This window comes from Meleagris gallopavo, chromosome 4, assembly GCF_000146605.3.
Source record: "Meleagris gallopavo isolate NT-WF06-2002-E0010 breed Aviagen turkey brand Nicholas breeding stock chromosome 4, Turkey_5.1, whole genome shotgun sequence".
In the NCBI taxonomy this organism is placed as follows: Eukaryota; Metazoa; Chordata; class Aves; order Galliformes; family Phasianidae; genus Meleagris; species Meleagris gallopavo.
In genome coordinates, this window is record NC_015014.2 from 27,510,215 (window position 1) to 27,530,585 (window position 20,371).

Below are 20,371 nucleotides of genomic sequence, written 5' to 3' on the forward strand. Positions count from 1 at the left end.
AGCCCGCCTCCCCCAGGGGGTCCCCGCGGGTGGGCAACTGCCACAGCGCCACCTCACGGCGGGGGGAGGGAGGGCGAGCCGGGCTGGAGGGCTCCCTATCTGCCCGGTTAGCGGCATGGCGAGGGTTGCCCGCCGAGCCCCTCTGCCATTCTTCTCACACGCGCAGCCACCGTGGCTACGAGGAAGGGCCCGTCACTCCGCGGCTCTTGTGGGCGGCTTGTAACAGCACTCGTGCAATGGAGGATGGCTCTGGGAGGTACGTGCCAGTGTGCCTTTCAGCTACCTGCTTATTCACTGGCCTTGCCTCCACACTGTGACGTTGGAAGTCAAGCTTAGCCTGAGAGAAAGCATGTTGAAATAACTTAATGACTTCTTTTTTCTCCCTAGGTAACTCTGGAAGCCATGGACGTACTCTTCAGAATAAGAGGTGGCTTGGATTTGGCATTTCAGCTAGCAACTACTGATGGTGAGTCTGTAAGACTATCATAGATTTAAGAAAAAAAAAAAGTTTTCTTGGCATTTTACTAGATCATAGAATCATTTGAGTTGGAAAGGACCCCTGTAAGCCACGTGGTCTCACTCCCTGCATTGAACAAGTACACCTACAGCTCCATCAGGTGCTCACAGCCCCTCCTGCCTGACCTTGGCTGTCTCCAGGGACAAGTTTTGTTTGTTTTTTTCCTAATAGCTTAGCTTTTAAGGGCTCTGAGTGAAGAAGTCAATAGTAGCCAAATCTAAGTTAATGAATTGAAGAAATACAATTGGGCATTGCACCCAGTAAAAGCTTGCTGGGCTCATAACCCAAAGATCAATGGATTGAAGCCATCCTCTGCTAGGCTCTCATTTGATGGCTGGACTAAATGATTGCAGTGGTCTTTTCCACCCTCAAAGATTCTGTGAGATATTTTTTAATACCTTACTACATTCTAGGTACACGTTGTTGATCATGTAAGTAAGGAAGACAATACTGCTAATATGCAGAAGTTGCTTTGTCATATGCAGTATTGGTTCAGGTTGTAAGGAATGGGTGAAACTGCTAATAAGTCAAATTAAGATCTAAAAGACAAAAGTCTGTACCAGTAATTAAGATTTAGGCTTGCCAAAATGTGGCTGGTTTGGTTACGCATCTATCTTTTCCAAAATTTGGTTTGCAGGTAAACTGTACTCTTTTTCCAAAAACTTAGTATGTTTTGGGGCAGTTGTTTGAAAAATGATCTGAAGTCAGTGATATGCAGCTCTGATTCAATCTTTCCGGGATTTACTGAACAGATCAGATATATGCGTATATAACAGCTTTTCTATCCACAGAAGCTTGCAACTGTAGGCTTGATGGGAGAATAAATGACAGTGTAGGCTGTTATTTGGAAGCTGAGGAAAACAGTATGCTTTTTTTGAGGCAGACCTGCCAAGTGAAATCTTATTTTACTTTTTGTTCTCACAGTCATTTTTCTGATTATAATAGCACTTGCACCTACGTTCATTATCAAAACATCAATTAAAGAAGTGTTAGTCCAGCAGCCATCACAGAAATGAAAGAATTTAAGTTAATTTTATATTTACTGTGTTTCAGAAGCATCAGCAAAAAGTGCATTGAAATACGTTTTCAGTGATCTTGCAAATAAGCTGTCCTCAGATGTTCTTGTATTAAGAGTTTGCCACAGTTCAGTCTATGTGTGGCCCAACAACGGTATCAACACTATTCCAGAGCTGACTGATGATTCTGCTTGCAAGGAGATAAAACGATTTATACAGTGAGTATATTTAAAAAAAAAAGAAAAAATTGTAAAGGATTAGAGCAATTTCTAGAATATGCAATTTTCTGTTGATACTTCAGCTTTGATCAAGATGATGAAACCCCACGAAAGCTTGTCAAGAAAAAGGATAAAAAGCTACAAGACATGGTATGTGTCTCACCACGCTAATAGTTTCTATCTGAAGACCCATCACTTAGAAGTTATTAATCTGCCCTCCCTAGCCTTATCTATGCAAAAGGACATGTTGAAATGAGTTAGAAAAAAACCTTTAAGGTGGTTAAGGCTCAGCATGAATGCAGATCTATACACAGAAGTTTCAGTCTTTAACCCAGTTATTTCATTACTGGACTTCATATCAAACTTTGTACAGTTTTCCTTTTGCCCTCTTGGAGAATGTATTGCTGGAGATACACTGCTGGTGTCTTTATTCTGTGCAGCAGCAGGTAATCAATATTGACCTCATGTTAGAGATGACACCTTCATTAGATGCTTTGGCTCCAGTCATCGAAAGAGAAAATAAGGAGCACCACTACATCAATATGACATTGCCAGTTGATGTTGTTGTTTCTGTTTCTCCAGAAGAAACGTGGGGAAAGTAAGTATTATCCTGTAATTTTTTTCTATTTGTTTTCCACTTTGTTTTTCTTGTAAAGGATAGCTATCATTATCATGTATCAATTTGATAAAAGAGCATGTAGTATTCATATGCTGAAATTTGACTGTGTAAGCAAGAGTAGCTCCTGTAGACACTTCTTACTCTTAATCTTCATGAGACACAATCTTTTTGCTACCTACAAAAAAAAAAAAAAAGAAATCAGTTCATCACTGTCTGATAGATGGGATAACTCAGAGCCATTGCTGAGCAAGGAACTGAAAAAACACTGTAAAGATTCTTGTCATTCTTACAAGTCAGTGTGTATAAAAGAGAGTACATCTGATGACTGTATTCTCAGAATTATGCTAAGGGATAGGTGAAGGTGGGAAATGCAAAGTCTTTGTATTCTTTCTTTCTGTTTTTCCCATAGGATTTGTTTCTGTTTGACACCATCACTGTTCTGCTAGTTAAGTATTGTCCCTTATAATTCACAGGGTACAAAATCTCCTGGTAAAAGCAATTCACAAGCAATTAACTGATATGGAAAGGTGCATCATGAAATACATGAAGGGAACATCAATTGTGGTACCAGAACAGTTTCATTTCATGTTACCAGGAAAAAATCATCTTGTAACAATTTCATACCCTACAGGTATTTCAGATGATCAACTGGAAAGTTATAGAAAGGTAAAGTGTTTTCATGTAGCCAGTGCACAAGAAATACTAGGATAACCTAATTTTTATTTTTACTGTTAATCACTGAAGCAAGGGTAAAGCTTTTCATTTAGCCAGTGTAGAAGTAATACTAACAGATCCTGATTTTTTAATTATACATGTAGTGTAAAATTGATTTATTAAAAATTTTATAAAGTGTATCAAGTCCCATTTTTGTGAGGAAACATAACTATATAGAATTTATTTTAGATTAAACCAATTTGTATTGTATTTCTGATTCTGGATTCTCTGAGTTCCCTACTTCCAGATTACTTTCATCCACTGATTGCTGAATGTTGCTTTAACTAGTCTAGTTTGGTCAGCTAGGTAAAATCCATTACCTGTAATACAGACAGCCTATTATATGATTCCTTTCACTTTTAACTCCTGTGGAAAAAAGGCAGTATATGTCTTTAGATGTAGTTAAATCTTGAGCTCTGCTTGCAACATAAAAATAGACTGAATCAGTTTGAACCATAAGCTCTGTATCTTTAATCTGTCATAGTATACCATATTTGGGTCTTCGATACTAGTTAAGACTGTAATTCACTGTGTATATCTGTACTACTACAGAGAAAAATATATAATTTGTTCATGTTAAGGTGTATTTTATCATACTTAAATAAGATATTTGTTTCTTGGGATATCTTGAATGGGTCTGGGAGAGGCAAGCATTGTGTAGCAAGACCATGTGAAATGACAGGCTCTTCACACGGAAGGTGAGCATCCCTCAGCTTCCTTAGAGGCAAGGTCTAGCACTAAACATACGTGCTGAATATCAACCTAATTACATTCGCTAAGCTATTTTGTTAAGATCATAATTCAAAATAGAGACAAAACCAATGTAATGTTTCTTTTAATCCCAAATTTCAGTTGTGCTCTTTACTTCTTATTTTAACTGGCATGTAGGAATTGCATGAGTTGTTCAACCTGCCGTGTGACAGACCGTATTTCAAGAGAGCAAATGCTTACCATTTTCCAGATGAACCATATAAAGATGGCTATCTCAGAAATCCACATTTACATCTTAATTCACCTGGTTCTGAGTCTGGTGTGGTAAGTTTATATCAAGATGGAACTTCTTAAAAACGTTTTATTTCCTTACAAGATTTGTCATCAAAAGAAGTAACTTGTTTCTATACCTTTTCTTTCTCACCTATATGATATTATCTAACTGGGTCTCCTAAGCAAAATAGTCTCTGCACAAAATGGAGTTGTTTTAGCATGTCACGTTCCTCCATTCTCCCACCTGTCCGAATTGCATTGTCTTATGAAATAACATACACCTTTTCAGAGGGTACCTCACATTTGTAGTACGTATTTTAGAAGGTTCTCGGAACCAAAACAAGAAAATAAAACTATGAATAGAGATGTTTAAAAGGCAAAAGAAGAGAGATCACGAGTGAATAAGAAACCTTCAGTTCTTCTAAAGATTTATAACTCCTTAACTAAAAGTGACAGTCCAGATGACAGCAGTATACACTTCCTCTGAAAATTGATCCTACAGCAGTCAGATTTGTTTGTGTTATCTGTCTCTGTGCAGGTTTATTTAGTACAAGGCATATACAGTTATCATCACTATATGCAAGATCGGATTGATGACAGCGGCTGGGGCTGCGCTTATCGGTCTTTGCAGACCATCTGTTCTTGGTTCAAGCAGCAAGGTTACATTGATGCACCTATACCAACACACAAGGAAATTCAACAGGTACACAATGCTTGGGCAGATCAATTCTTTTATACCTATTGACTTAATCTAGGAACGTTTGTGCAGATTATCTTTAAATGGCAAATTGTGAGCAACAGAAGGTGCAATAGTGCCTTCTAAAAGGACGGGAGCATGCTTGCAAAGGTATCGGTCAGGATTTAGTTGAGAAAGCAGTACAGGAAAGAGTAGCTTACCTCCTTCCAAAGGTTAGCAGAATCTCAAGAAGAGGACGATCAGCAAATAGAGATGCTGCACCTGTGGCTGCTAACCTTTAAATGATTGTGAGGAGGGGTGGCCCCAGGGTCTACCTCAGGTTGCACAGGTGCTGCCTGAGTTAGCCATGTCTCCTCACCTGGTGCTCAATCACTGGTTCAGACCAGGACCCAGCAATTCCCATACACGCATTAATATATTTTAGACTTCATATTTGTTTGATATTTTAAATTAATTTCTTAAATTGAACTATAGTACTCCATTAGTTTTAACAAGATTGATAGTAGGAGAGCTATCTTCAAATGTCAAACGTTTGTGTACAAATAAGCTTCATTAAAATAGTTTTCTAAGTATTTCCTTGGATTAGTGTTCTGCTAGCAGCTCTGTTTATAACGTTTTCAGTATTTTTGCCAAATGAAAGAGAACAAAGGGTGCAATCTGTCATATTAAAATCAGTTTTAAAACAGACTTTTGTCTGCAGTGACAGCTGATTTAGTTCTCAGATGTTATGCATTGATTTACTGCTTTCTTTTGCAGTTTCACCTTTGAAAGTAGCAGGCTTCTTCTGTTACTTGAACCTTCATTTTCTTTTTTGAATTTGAGTATGTTCATTTCTGTTTACAGCACCAAAGAAAAAGTGTAGGCTTGGTGACGAACGTTTACGCCTGGCAAAAAATACCAGTTATTTTCAGCCTTCTACAAACAGCATTTCGTATTACATTTATTTATGTAATATCTTAACAAAGTTTGTTCACTCAATGAAATGACTTCCATCATACCTAACAGGGATGTAAGCAATAAAAGAAACACCGGATTTCGTGAGCATTTTTCAGTCCATCCCGAAGCGTAAAATCAACTTATATCTGTGTGTTCCTGTAGCATGTCAGACTTCTAGAAGAGGGCAGCAGCCTTGAGGAGACTTTGTGGGCTACATACCCCAAGTGTAAAAGGCATCTCAAGTATTGCATGCAACACATAAACTTCCAAACTGAACAGAGTTTATTTTAAATGCCAAGTCTCGGTGTTATTTGGGGGGCCTCTTCCTCAGGCTACTGTTTTTTGGATCCTTTTCTGAGATGCCTTGAATCCAGGCACTTCAGTCTGTGAAGTGGCTTCTCCACTGCAAATGGTACGCTCAAATATTACACAGCTCAGCATTTCAGATTGAAGTCTGCCTATGAGCCCAGCTCCATTTTTTCTTCTTATTGGTACTGTTCTGTATTGGCATCCCAGTGACATTCCCAAAACTAAACCACAATGAATGAATTCAGTAACCATCTGTTTGCTTTTGACTGGCAAGGTCGTAACATCTATATTTATATACCTATTTCTTTCACACAAAAAACTGGTCAAAGTCTACTCTATGTTGATAAGTTTTCCATTACTTCTTTATATCAATGTTGCAAAGGCCCTGGTTGATGCTGGAGACAAACCTGCAGCATTTGTTGGGTCACGGCAATGGATTGGTTCAATTGAGGTGCAGCTTGTTTTGAATCAACTCTTTGGAATAACGTCAAAGATACTATTTGTCAGGTAAGAACCCATATATTTTCAGTAGTTAGATAATTATTAAAGATATTTTCTGTAAACTGATTAACTATCTGCAAGCTGATGTGCAAAAATTCAGCCTATTTCCCTTCCATCTGCAAACACAATTTTGGAACAACAGGAACGCAATCCATCAATCATGAGGCAGATACTGACAGTAAATTATTACTCCATCCAGTGCAGGATTGAGGCAAATTGCTGAGCAGCCTGGAAGTTAGTGCCCTCCGCCCTAGATTTGTATGACATTAAAACAAGGGATTTATTTCCCTTCTGACAATCTGACACTTTTATGTGCAATAAAAAACCCTATGAATACATTTAGGAGAAAAAGAATAATGTTCAGTATCTACTGGAAGTAAAATGACTGGATTTCTACCACTTGGACAGCAGTAAGCAGAATAACAAATCTCTGAGCACTCTGTGATAAATAAAAATAATGAAATAGTGAATGTATGCTAACCTAGCCTGTATGAAAATTTGATTCAAAATATTAGTCATTAGTTATATTTATTTAGACTAAATGCCACTGTGGGTATTCAAAAAGAGCATGTAACCATGGTGACAGATACTTTTAATGGTAGGAAAATAGTTTGTTTCTTCAGTGTTTCCTAAAGCTTTATACAGCCAATTTTAATCTTTTTGTTCCTCAACTTGTATTTGCAGATAGATATTCACCTGTTATTTATAACAGCTGTGCTAGTGTGAAGTTTTTTCATCCTGTGCAAAGGAATACAGAATAAGTGCCTTCGTGAACTGCTTGGAGTTGCTCACAGTTCTGCTGCAAGGGAGCAGCAATTTTTTTTCAGGATTGTGATGCCAGCCTCGCTAGCATGCTGAGGAGAGATGTCATGCTATCCAGTGCCAATGACCAGCTCAAAAAGGCTGCATTTTTCTCTCGGACTTGCTTTCAGCTAGCACCTGTAACTCTTTCTTTATGCAAATAGGGCTTCACAGCTCCATCGGCAACAGCAGTGCCAAATCCATTATTATAAATGCTCCATCCCATTTCCCAGAGTTCCAGCTTTACACTCTGTATTTAGTCCATCTCTCCAGGAACTGGTGAAGCAGACACCTAGTTTGTGTTTTAAAAACATTAAGCACAATATGAAGAAATATAAAGACAAGATATTAACATCTGTATGTATTTCCTTGCCTAGTTTCTGTCGCCTCTTCCGGAAGTACAGCTAGTCTTCTGAGGAGAGTATGAGTCTCCTTCAGAAGCATGTGAGCTCTGAATCATGGAATGTGTACACGTTGTATGTGTACAGCTTACTCTTCCATGTAGATTTATTCTTTGCAGCAGAGTTGAACAGGAAAGCAGGGAAATTAAACAGGCTAAGTTCAGTGTTGCTTTGACTGGATTACTAATGATATTTCATATACGATTTTTTAAAGGCAGCTTAGATATGTGCAATTAAAGCAGAAAGCTATCTTAAGACACATCAGTATATACACCTTTATTGGTGCCTTATCTTTATCGGACTCTGATGAAGTTGTGTTACTTCCCCTTGCTGACATGTGTTGCTAGTCTGGTGCTTTTTTTATCTCTTGAAGGGAGCCATTGGGGTTTACTAGCTGTCCCCTGTGTGGGAGACAAACAGCAGAAACATGACAGAACCAGGGTACTCCAGGTGCTTCAGTGGCAGTGAGGCTTACAGAGAATTCAGTAGCCCCGCCAGAATCTCTGAAGTTGTTTAAAGAATGCTTTATTCCACCTTATCCCAAGAGATTTACACAGAAAAATTCTAAACTACAACAGCCGCTTTCTAATCAGTTACCTGTGCAGTTAACGAATGTGATGGATAATTTAAAAAACTAAGCCCTGTGAGGATGACAGATCTAAAATTCTGTTTCTTACCTAGCCAGGGTTCTGAACTCGCTTTGCAGGGAAGAGAACTTGCTAATCATTTCAAGACTGAAGGAACTCCAGTTATGATTGGTGAGTACTGAAGTATCAAGAATGCCAGTCAGTGTTCGAGGCCTTCCTCTGGTGAACTTCATTTCAATTAGTACTCAAAGTACTAAAAGTACTCAAATGGTACTAGTAGTTTACAAGAGCTAGTCAAAACCCCCAGTGAATTAAAATAACGCTCTTCTCAAGGCAGCCTAGAAAATGCAATTTAGTCTGCCTGGTATCTTTTTCATTCAATATTTCCCTCAACAAAAATCAATCTGAATGGTGTTCTCAAAGACTGCTTTTAAAGTCAGAACTTGAGAGAAGCTGACTTCTCTAGAAGTTTCATCTCGGTAGATGGGCAATTGATCATGCAGTTCCCCAAAACTTCCCTCCTCAGAAGAGTAGTGTTTATCTGGCTTTAAGGAGAAGAGTATCATTCTTTATCCAAATTCATCATAGGAACCAGTATGCATATTTAAATAATCTAAAATGTTGGTATCATTGCAAATATCATTCATAAGAACGTCTTAATTTTAATGAGAGTATTTCAAGAAACCAGTAGTAAAAAAAATGAAAAATAGTTTTATTTATTTATTACTAGTACTTTTATTTCAGACTTGTGTATTTAGACAATGTCAGTGAAAAAAAATTAACAATTTGTTTTCCTCCTGTGTTAGGTGGAGGTGTTTTGGCTCACACAATACTAGGAGTGGTGTGGAATGAAATAACAGGGCACATAAAATATTTGATTCTAGACCCACATTACACTGGAGGAGAAGACCTGCATGTTATTTTGGAAAAGGTGAGACTTCATGTATGTGTGTACACACACACATCTATGAATGCATATATGTTATTAAATAATGCATAGTCAATTAGAAATTGGCCATTCTGTAAGTTCTCCATAGAGAAGTGGGTTCCCATGGGAAGTGCTGATCCCAGTTAACCTGCATACATGTTAGCTATTGTTAGTTTCTGAAATGTAGTGGTCCTGGAGAAGATGTATTGGGTCACTAACTGTGTAAAATTATTGCAGTACAAACAAATATCCTCTCTCAGAGTAAGTTTGTCTCTCCTTTGCATTGGAAACACCTCATTTAATGACCTCCTATTCTGTAAATTTAAAAGCTTAGCTGGACTGATTTAGTAAATCATGATCAACAGCACACCTTAAATTAAGAGCTCAGTTTGGCTCTGATATATTTCTAAGGAAGGCAGAAGTTCTTCAAGAGAAGAGAAATTAGAACTGTGAGAATGACAGTGTTTCAGAACAGCATTAGTCTCTGCAGCAGCAGAAGGCAGTGCAATATAGAAAGAAGAGATGCTGCTTTTAGTAAGATAGATCTTAATTTAACAATGGATATGAAAGACAAAACTCATAACAGATTTCAACTGTGTCTTTTCTTTTTCTTGGCCAGGGCTGGTGCGGTTGGAAGGGCGCGGACTTCTGGAGCAAGGATGCCTATTATAACCTGTGCCTACCTCAACGACCAAAAACTATTTAAATCCCAATCTTGTGCAAGAACATGCTTAGCCAGAGTACTAGCAGGCCTAGAAGTAACTGTCTTTTTAGTCAGCAGACTAATACTTTAAATTGATCAAAACCCAGTTGAAATAGAAATGTTACATACATAATTTAAATCAAGACATTTGGGTTTTTTTCATGAAACTTCAAAGAATAAGAGTTTTCTGCTGTGAATGCATTTTTTTACAAATTATTAAGTAACTACTACTCTTTCCTTCCTTTTGGCTAAGATAACTTTGTTTATATAACAATTTTATTATGCTTAAAAGCTTTAGAAGTTAAATGTCTGATCCTTTTATTTTATGAAATTCCTACTGAAAAAAAAATTGTACTCTTACCTTTCAGGTTCTGTAGAGCCAGGTGGATATCACCGTATGAGTCTATTCAAAGCTTTCACTGCTTTCACTGTTGATAATGGTATTTTAGATGAGGGTTAAGGAAGAAAAATAATTCTGTATGAACTGAATTTTATGAACTTTTTGCTCTCATCTACACAGGAAAATTATGAGAGACTAAATTATTATATGCTTATTTATTTATAGCTGTATGAATACAAATATTGTAGGAAAAAGCAAAACTGTAGTCTTCTGTTAGAAGTGAAAATACATGATTTTTTCTCCTTCTCAGAAGGAGACAGTGTGACAGCATCAAGCCATTCCATTCATTGTCCAGTAAAATTGTATCGGCCCTTAGATTCCCATTAATTTGACTTTGGGATTACAAGGCATTTCTTTTGTCAGCCAGGAGACCAAGACCTGTCATACGAACAAACAAATGTTCTACTGTCATCAGTGCAATAGGATATATTTGTGATACAAGTAAAACTGGGGTCTTTGTCAGCTTCTCCACCTGGACATCTCTGAGAATAACATGGGAAAAAAAATGTGGGGAGCCTTAAGAGTGTCATTCTACACAATACTAATTTTTGGCAGCACCATAACCTTCAATATGTATGTATCTGCTTCCAGCTTATGCAACACCAAATTTATTTATGTAACTGCTAAAATGGCGTTGGGTTTTTTGTTGCTTTTAAGTTACTACAGAGGAGTTTTTTCACTCAGAAGAGGGTGGTGAAACACTGGAACAGGTTCCCCAAGGAGGTTATGGATGCCCCATCCCTGGAGGCATTCAAGGCCAGGCTGGATGTGGCTCTGGGCAGCCTGGTCTGCTGGTTGGCGACCCTGCACATAGCAGGGGGGTTGAAAATGGATGATCGTTGTGGTCCTTTTCAACCCAGGCCATTCTGTGATTCTATAACCTAACACACAGCATAAGGTGTGTGTAACTGCAGCATGCAGGCGTACAGCGGTTTGTAACATGACTTCTATGAGTACAGCCATGCTATGCTGTATTTACAGCCTTAGCAGCCACAATGAAGTGGATAAAGTGCTCTATACCACATTCTCAGCAGGTTAACACTGACATGGCTAAACTTCGGCATCGCCAGGCGCAAGGAGAGCAAGGCATTGCAAGATGCTAGATTTTGTTGCCGTATGAGTTGGGCTTCTTTGAGGCAAAGCTAAACACACCAGCCAGCCCCTCTCCCTTCCGACGTTGGGCCCGCGAGCAGCACCGCCCCGCCTTCCCCCTCAGGGCGCCCGGGGCGGGCAGTAACGGCGCTCGGGGCGGGACGGGGCAGGCCACCATGGAAGTGCGCAGCGAGGCTGCCTGCCTGCTGTCGGGTACGGGGTCGGGCAGGTTAATTCGCGGAAGGGCTGAGACGGCTGCGTCTTGCCCCGGGCCCTTCCTTTGCCGTGTGGTGGTGGTTCCGCCTCTGCCAGTGCGCCATCGTGCAGCCACCCGCATCATGCATAGCACTCTGTTTCGTCTTCCTTTTGTTTTAGTTTGCTTACTGTTCCCTTCTTTTTGGGGGAAAAAAAAAACAAACGTGTGCTTATTTCTGAGCAGAGGATGACAGCCATGCTGCCTCGCTGGAGAGGAGAGCAGAAGATGAAGATCCCTGGACGTGCTTTCTAAGAGGACAGCAGTACTATGAGGAGGTTGGGGTTTTCCTTTTTTAAAAGTAGATATTAAACGACTACATTCAGTTTTAGTGGTAAACGACACCATAAAAAACAACAGGAGATGCCCGTGCCTGTTTTTTCCCATGGAAATCACCAAGTGTTCCCACTCTCGCACAGCTGGCCTCCCAAGCTGAGGTATGTCTGAACAGCACCCACTGTGCTCTGTTGTGGGGCAGTGGACTCGGTTCTGCCAGCAATGCAGGAAGGGGCATTGGTTAGCCAGGCTTGTGGTTGGCAGTGGGAGCAGATGGGCATCTTCCTCGTGTTCCATGCAGGTGCTCCATGCCTTCATTATTGCTTTTGACAGGAGTAAAAGTGGCACCAAGGAGGAGCAGGCTTGACTGTTTCTTGAGCTGGCATAGATGTCCATGTTAGAAAACTATTGTCCACCCTTCAATTTTCTGCTTGACCAGGTTTCCATTTTTGTATTTTTGAGCGTACATCTGTATTGCCTAAAAATGCGTGCTCTCATAGCACTGCAGATGTTAGAAGAAATCAGCACCCAATCAGAGCCCTATGATAAACCTCACAGCACTGAAGAGGAAAAGTGAGAGTACAAGTGCTGCCACACTTCATTATCTGACACATCAAGTGGCTGAAAGAAGGCACTGTTTTCCTCTTTCAGAGGAGTGGACTGTATGAACATTGGGCATGAGGTGTCTTATTGTCCTGCAGCTGCTCACTTCTAAGCTTTGGCAGTCTGGTGTTGTTTTACCAAACCATACAAGAAATACTTGGTTTTATTTAGTATTTTTCTATGCCTACATAACAATGTTTTAGTAACAGCACCAGTTTGTCAGCTCTTACATTGCAGTTTTCTATTGTGTACTTCTAAATACATTTTCTTCTTCAACCCATTGCAGGAACAAATGCTCTTTGAGATTTTTTCTAACAAGTGCAAGCAGATGGAGAAACCGTATTTCATCAGGAAACCAAGTTTATTCAATAAACCTAATGAATCCTATTATATTCTTACCCTGTCACAACGGCAGAACATGTGAGGTCATTGTGGAAGGCAGAATGGGGTGAGCGAGTTGTGGGTGAGGTGACAAGACAGACTGCAGAATCCTTAAGCTTATACTGTCCTGCACATACCTTGTTTTTTGTATGTATGTCAGAAAAAAAAAAAACAACACTGAAGACAAAAAATAAACCCATAAAGTAGTAAAGGCAAAAGACTAAATTTAAAGGGCAGAAGCAGTTCTTTCAACTGCCCTTCCCCTCTCCTGGAAAGTCAGTCTGAGTTCCATGTCAAGACATTGTGGTCCACTGAAGTTTACAGGCCATCAAGTGGAGCTCTCTTGAGTCTGGTGCATGTTTATTCTCAGCACCTGTTTCTCCTGCATTTGCATACCACTACTTATATTTAGGTGTTTGGTTTTTTGTACACATACCTGAAAACCTTAGATGGAAGTGCTTCTATCATTTCCCAGTGTTCTTGCAGTTGCTAACTCACTCTCCATTTTCTGCTACTTCTGTGGTTGCGTTTTGTTTTGTTCTTCTTTTTTGTGAGTGAAATGCTCCAGTCTGAAAATCTGCATGAGGAGATCCACTGGAGAGGTAAGCTGTACTGTATCTTCATCCTTCTTTCCCAGGGGAGGTATGAAGAAGCATTAGTACAATTTGAAAAAAACAAGGATACAGATTTTCAGGCAATGTATCAGCTTGGTGTAATGCATTACGATGGACTAGGCACTAATAAGGATCCTGTGAGTAATCTAGCTGTACTTTTTACTTTTCTTATAATAGCAATTTTTAATTACTAAAAGGATCTTTATAAACTTGATAATTTAAGATAAATAAGTCACTGATTTATAAATAGTTTCATAAGGTACAGATGCTCACAAAGCACCATCAAAGGAGGCATCTGGGCTGTAGAAATTTTCAAAACCAGGTACAATTAAACAGGTTTATTTGAAAAATACACATGGTAATTTTGTTTCAAAGTACCACTATAAGACTCTGTACTCTGTAGGAAGCAATGTCACTTGTTTAATAATTGTTAGTAATTTGTTAATGTGTAACAAGCAGTGTAGATACAAATGGAATCTGTAAAAATAGAAATCAGACAACTGTATTTCCAAGTGTAAAGCATCTCCATATCCCAGAATTAGCTCCTTAAACCATCAAAGCACTTTAAAGACTTCTATTGTTACCATGTTGATGCAGATAAGCACAGAGAAAGTCATGCTCTATGAAAATGTAGAAGCATGCTAGATTTTGTGTAGAAACTAGAAGCACATCTGTTTGTTTGACTTGCAAATAGCCAGCATCTTTTGCTAAGTGGTGCAGCATTTCTGGTGTTCTGGAAGTAAGGCAAGAAGAGAGATGAAGTTACACAGTGTCCAAGTGGAATCACAAAATGGCTTGGGTTGGGAGGGACCCCAAGGATCACCAAGCTGCAACTCCCCTGCCACAGGCAGGGCCACCAACCTCCAGATCTGGTCCTAGACCAGGCTGCCCAGAGCCCCATCCAACCTGGCTTTGAACACCAGTAATCTTTGAGGGTGCACTAGAAAATAAAGATTTATGTATATTATAGAATAATAGCGATTTAAAAGCAGCATATGTTACAATAGTTATAAGACAGTTCCACTTAGACAAAAATTTAATAGTTTTCAAAAAATTGCAAATGTGGAAGGTATTTAGGTAAATGAGATGTCAGAATCTGATAGCCACACTGTCCACACACATTTTAAAAAGAGGCTTTGCAGTCAAAATGTAATGATTGTAACACCTCAATTGTAGGAAAAGGGAGTGGAATACATGAAGAAAATACTCAATTCTGATTCCCCAGAAGCGAGACACTTAAGGTTTGCAGCTGCGTACAATCTTGGCAGAGCACATTATGAAGGATATGGTGTTAAGCATTCAACTGAAGAGGCTGAAAGGTGATTGCAGACAGTAATTTTTCTGATGAGTTGAAGATGCTGAGATACTGCTACTGAATTTTCTTTGTCTGTTTTCTTAGGTTGTGGCTTATTGCTGCAGACCATGGGAATCCAAAAGCAAGCATAAAGGCCCAGAGTACTTTGGGAATGCTTTATTCCATGCCAGATCTAAAGGATCTGAGGAAGGTAAAGCCCACTTGCACCCTTTACAAATCCCATAAATCCCAACTAATTTTGGATTTCACAGAAAGATTGTGGTGGTATATTTGACTCTTTAAAAATGTGTTTCTAAGCAATCCTAGACAATAAGCCCATACGAGGAGATGGTCAGTACCTCTCCTTTGTACTGGCTTGACACTTCTTGCTGAAATTTATTTCTGTTTAGTAGGAATATCAGAGAGAAAGAGTGGATTAAAATTTTGGCAGCCTTGATGCCCTTCAAAAATGAAGCAGGTGTTACTGGTTGACAGCTCTCAGTAAATGATGCAGGTTTAAAAGCCTTCTGGGAATTCTGCTTTCTTTTACATATAAGCACTTCTTAGTGACTGATATAAAAGGTTTTAATGAAACGGTACGCAAGACAACCAGTTAAAGTGAATTCATCATCACATCAAAAGTTTATTTGATAATGCAAAGCATTCATTTGAGATAAACAGGAAACAACTTTGTGCCTCTTGCTTAGGCCTTTTTCTGGCATTCAGAAGCATGTGGCAACGGAAGCCTGGAATCACAGGGTGCACTTGGTATTATGTATCTCTATGGACAAGGTGTACGTCGGAACAGTAAGGCTGCTCTGAAGTGCTTGAAAGCAGCAGCAGAAAGAGGAAACATCTATGCTCAAGGCCACCTTGTAGAATATTATTACAGTAGAAGATTCTTCTCAACAGCTGCTGCCAGAGCCAAAAGGTTAGTTAACTTTGGTTTATTTCTTAATATATTCATATAAGACAATGGACTTACTTAAATGAAAGAGATTATTAAGTTCATAAACTTATCTTAAGATCAGGAGACATTTGAGATAATGAATTGCAAGACCTCATTTTTAAAGGGGGAACAGCAGACCACTACCAAAATTAAGTCAGTTCTCAGTTATTCAGTACAAATGAGCTTTTCTTCCTGATGCTGTGAAGCTAACCAGTCTTGAACTATCTCGGGTAGAACCCCGTCTTCCTGTCTCCTTGTCCTCAGTCTGGGCCAGGCTCTTATTTTAAACCCCTAGAGGTGTTCTGTTCTCTGCACTCTCCATTTTTATGTCATTTCTGCCGACTATCTTTTGCCTTGTTACTGGTTGGGAACCCACAGTAACCCCTCTGAGCAGCATGGCCTGAGACCTCGAAGTGGCTGCTGCAGGTGGTGCCAAGCCACCACACTTTAGCTTTGCATCGCTCGCTGCTTATTGGGATGCATACTGCATACGCACTTCCTGAGCCTGAACCACAAAATAGTCATCATCTGCATGCGAGTGGTTTCTGTAATTATCTGATCCCTGTATATGCCATTGCATAGCAGCAGCTCTGGTAATTCAGCAGTAGTTCAGTAGTGAATGCTGTTTGCTCTGCTCATTGCTGAATAGTCTTCTCAGAGAAAGCGCTTTGTTTTCTTCTTGTGCTGATGGCTGTTCAGTCTGGACTAGCTGGTCTTGTTTGGAACGTGCGCCCTCCAGGCGGTTGACTTAAATTGTGGCTCACAATACCATTATCTAACCTAATGCTGTAAATCCTACAACAGGACTACAGAAAATGACAACATCGAGATGCTAGCAACGGTGACTGATTGTCTCCCTGCATACGTAGCCAAAGGGGTTGCTATAGCTGCTTTCTACCTGGCTAGGTGCCTCCATCTTGGCCGAGGCATAGAGAAAGATGAAGCTGCTGCTAAAAAATACTATTCTAAGGTAAGATGGTCAGGTGCTGGAATGGGCTGCCCAGTGAGTAGTGGAGTTACCATCCCTAGAGGTGTTCAAGGAACATTTTGGTGTTGTTCTAAGGGACGTGGCTTAGTGGAAAATACTGGCAATAGGTGAACACTTGGACTGGATGATCAGAGAGGTCCTTTCCAACCTTGGTGATTCTATGACTCTAAAGCCTTGCAGTCTACTTTCTATCTTCTGAGACTGAGTGATGCCTTGGATGTGAGTCTTCAAACTTGCTGTTTTGTTTTATTAAAGGCTCTAACTTAAATAATATTTTTAAATACTCTGCAAGAAAATGAAGAGTAATAAAACTGTATTGAAAACTACTTCATAGCCTTGAAGGATACTGTCTGCCCACTTGCTTCAACAAAAAAAAATTCCATGGAAGTTAGCACAAAGCTTAGTAAGATGGAGGATGGAACTCCCTAAATTATTCAAGTAATTTTATCATTTTTATTACATTTTTATTGATCGAGGAGCTACTAACACTGATAGATAAGGGAAAAAACAGATCACATTTTCTAAATAAGTGCTAATGTTGAAGGAAGATTTACTGCCTGAGGAAGAAGACTAATAATGCCTTCTGCAAACTAAATTACATTAGTAATGCCTAAAAGTAAAGGCAAGATGATGATGCTAACTGGAGGGAGGGTAGAAGCAGTCCTGCAAAGATGCTCTGTGATTTCTGCATACAGAGATAATTTGTTTCTGCAAATAAAATACTTCAGTGCCTAGCTGCGTGCAGTCCAAATAAATGGAGAGTTATTTATGCAAATGTTAAGCTAGCAGCTGGCAATTTCTGTGGCTCCTTATCCACAGCAGCCACTGATAGAAAAGGCTTAGCAGACTAGGCAAGCATTCAGCTGAATTCATAATTTAAAACATTTTGGTTTTTTGCTGTGAAAAGCCTTTCAGAGGATAGGTGGAGATCAGGAAAGAAACACAAGGTTGGCTGTTGTGAACACTTTCCCCAGTAGCCTAAGATAAGAACTGGAAAAAGTACATCAGGACTCCATTACTGCATGGTAACATAGGTATGGTCTTTCCCCCTTGTCTTCTGCCTAGTCTAGCATTACAGACAGAAGATTACAGCTTTCACTCACCGTTCACTAGCAACATATATACATATATGCTACTGATAACTAAGCATCACCAACTTCTCAGTATAAAAATAAATTATATCTGTTGATTGGTGCTATGCATCTCTTACATCTCCAATCCTAGAGAAGGGACAGGCCACATAAAGGAGTAAAGTAGTTAAAGGGCAACTGTAAAACTGGAAGACTGGAGTTGTGGGTATGTTCAGTTTCTTTTGTACCTGAAAAATAATTGTTGTTAATCATAGTCATATTCAACTGAACTGAAAATAATGGGGTTTCTTTTGTTTTTAATAACTGCACAGCTGCAGTTTTTGGCCTACTGTTTTTTTTTTTACCCAGTTCTAAAAAAGGCAAAGGAAACAAGATGTATATGATGGAACTGAACGAAAATGACCAGTGTGTAAGCAGATTTAGGGTGCTGGTGGTGGTGCCAACCGAACCAATGGTATTAAAAAAATTGAAACTAAGGCTAACAATTGGAGTTGAGCATGCTCATTTTCAAGTACTGAATTTTTCTGATGTGAAATACAAAAATTTCCAGCCTTACTAGTGTTGTATTGGCAGTGTACAATTTTATTTTGGCTACAAGCTAGTACTTCATGTTCTTTGTTTTCAAAGGCATGCCTTCTGGATCCTGATGTTGCTTCCGATCTTGAACTGAAAGCTAATCTTGGAAGAATTTAAGTGCTTCCTTCATTTCTGGCAGGTATTAGACAAACTTCCTACAATAAGTCATCTTTAATCTTCAATTACAGACTGTTCACTTAGTGCTTGAATTTCTGATTTATATAACTTATAAGAAATTTACTGAGATATTTAAAAAAAAAGCAAAAAGCTCACACATAACTAAGATACATGGCAAAGACAGACTTTTAAAATGGTACTGAAGACAAGTTCTGTTAAAGACACAGTACTGCTATACAGCATGTAAGTCAAAGTGAACCAAATTAAAAGAATGGTATGCTTTTTGCATTTTTAGTACTTAGATACCCTGAAAAGCTTGAACCAAACTTGCTTAGTTTTCACTTACAGCCCATCCACAGCTCATGACTTTATGCTGAATTCCATTTTTGAATCTTAGCTTTGCTAGTGACATGTATACTTTCTTTCATGTGCTTTTTTTAATTCATCTACATCTACTGAACCATCCTAACATGTTTTACCCATGGACTAGAGAGATTCCAATTCAGAAAGTGGTCTGTATGACAAAAAGCTTTACAGTTTGAACCATGCCAATTTTTACTACTAGTGAATTCTACTTACAGAACTACAGAAGAAAAGGCATCAGCCTGGAAGCATGTCTCTAGGCCATGCTAGGCCCATTTTTTCTATCCTTCTTCATAATGTGATTATGCTACCTCTGAATTAGAAACAGCTGGAAGACCTTTTGGTTAGGAGTGTGTATGTCTGAATAGCATTATACTGAATCTTTTATCACATGGTACCTCTGGGAAGTTTTACTGATGGCTGTGGTAAGCCTGCACATTTCTAAATACCTGTTTACTTGTAAAGCTTGGTATATGCAGGAAAGCTTGCTTCTGAGGGCTGCGCTGTCACTTGAGAACTGTTCAGCTCTGTGGCAAAAGGAGGTGAGATGTTAGTAAAAACACTGATTTCACTACAGCAGATGGGTTTTATGAAGTGGTCAGTCTTGTTTTTCAAAGAGCACGGTTGCACTGAATTTGAAATAGAGTAATGAATGGCACCCGGAGCTTTTTTATGTTTAATTGTTTAGATGGGCTTTAAGACCATATTCACACATTTTTTACATAAATTAAAAAAATACTGAAGATGTTTCTTTTTTCCTTCCTTTATATAAAATAAGGGAAAGTTCTGAAGGTTGTCTGAAACTGAGTAAAAGAACCCTGAGTAGTATCAGGGAAGCTATCGGAATAGTGTAATTAAATGTCTACTTAGTCATTCATAGAAGCACTAATCTCTGATCTTGCGTTTAGCACAGGCATTCTGGCTGGAGATACCAGTTTAAAATATGTATTTTGTACACAGACTTCAGTAAGTCTGTAAAACATAAATATTCCGCACTGTCAAACTCATTCTGTAGTTGTTAGTACAACCTAATCATCAAATACTGAAATTGAATTTTGTTATTTATTGCTTACAAGTGCTTCAAACTACAGGAAATCTTTGGTAAAAACAAAATTGATAAAATTTTCACAATAGCTTTACATGTAATATTGCACAACAAGGCTTTTTCAATGCACAAGAAAAAAGGAATGCTCAAATCCTCAGCAAGGAGATTAGAACTGTACAACATTCATTAGTTTACCACTATAAGCAAAACTTCTTTTCATAAATGTTTAAAATAGTTTCTGGTTTCTTTGAGCTTATATGAACATTTATTTTTCAATCTATATTTGAAACAGAAGAGTAGTCAAATAGAACAATTTAAATAAAAATTGGCAACTATACAACATTGTTTTGTCTACCCTACTACAGCATCAGATCTTTTCAAGTATGTTTACTTCACAA

At 38.8% G+C, this 20,371-nt stretch overlaps 2 protein-coding genes across 3 annotated transcripts; both read left to right on the top strand.

The window, feature by feature from the left end:
• The first annotated feature begins 44 nt into the window (after nt 1–44).
• Nucleotides 45–10,828, top strand: UFSP2 (UFM1 specific peptidase 2). Of its 2 annotated transcripts, none has more exons than XM_010709785.3 (12): nt 45–256; nt 388–466; nt 1,571–1,751; nt 1,835–1,901; nt 2,195–2,349; nt 2,844–3,036; nt 3,973–4,119; nt 4,607–4,771; nt 6,393–6,517; nt 8,395–8,471; nt 9,107–9,231; nt 9,848–10,828. In XM_010709785.3, exons 2-12 carry the CDS (start codon nt 403–405, stop codon nt 9,932–9,934), a joined length of 1,386 nt encoding a protein of 461 aa, XP_010708087.1. In that variant the 5' UTR covers nt 45–256; nt 388–402; the 3' UTR covers nt 9,935–10,828. The 2 variants fall into 2 exon arrangements, with proteins under 2 accessions (XP_010708087.1, XP_003205554.1); XM_003205506.4 differs by having other exon boundaries at nt 47–256; nt 2,192–2,349.
• A 368-nt stretch (nt 10,829–11,196) lies between these two features.
• On the top strand, nt 11,197–18,708 carry LRP2BP (LRP2 binding protein). Its single transcript, XM_010709787.3, has 8 exons — nt 11,197–11,636; nt 11,863–11,954; nt 13,574–13,687; nt 14,727–14,869; nt 14,950–15,055; nt 15,552–15,775; nt 16,598–16,763; nt 18,500–18,708. Exons 1-8 carry the CDS (start codon nt 11,600–11,602, stop codon nt 18,563–18,565), a joined length of 948 nt encoding a protein of 315 aa, XP_010708089.1. The 5' UTR covers nt 11,197–11,599; the 3' UTR covers nt 18,566–18,708.
• Nucleotides 18,709–20,371: the final 1,663 nt, after the last annotated feature.

What these genes read in the sequence shown, in the direction of transcription:
- LRP2BP (XM_010709787.3), top strand. Translation starts at nt 11,600, where the DNA reads ATGGAAGTGCGCAGCGAGGCTGCCTGCCTGCTGTCGG. An exon ending in GGCTGCCTGCCTGCTGTCGG is followed by an intron (nt 11,637 to 11,862) that starts GTACGGGGTCGG and finishes ATTTCTGAGCAG; the next exon opens with AGGATGACAGCCATGCTGCC. An exon ending in ATCTAAAGGATCTGAGGAAG is followed by an intron (nt 15,056 to 15,551) that starts GTAAAGCCCACT and finishes CCTCTTGCTTAG; the next exon opens with GCCTTTTTCTGGCATTCAGA.
- UFSP2 (XM_003205506.4), top strand. Translation starts at nt 403, where the DNA reads ATGGACGTACTCTTCAGAATAAGAGGTGGCTTGGATTTGGCATTTCAG. An exon ending in TCAGCTAGCAACTACTGATG is followed by an intron (nt 467 to 1,570) that starts GTGAGTCTGTAA and finishes ACTGTGTTTCAG; the next exon opens with AAGCATCAGCAAAAAGTGCA. An exon ending in ATAAAAAGCTACAAGACATG is followed by an intron (nt 1,902 to 2,191) that starts GTATGTGTCTCA and finishes TATTCTGTGCAG; the next exon opens with CAGCAGGTAATCAATATTGA.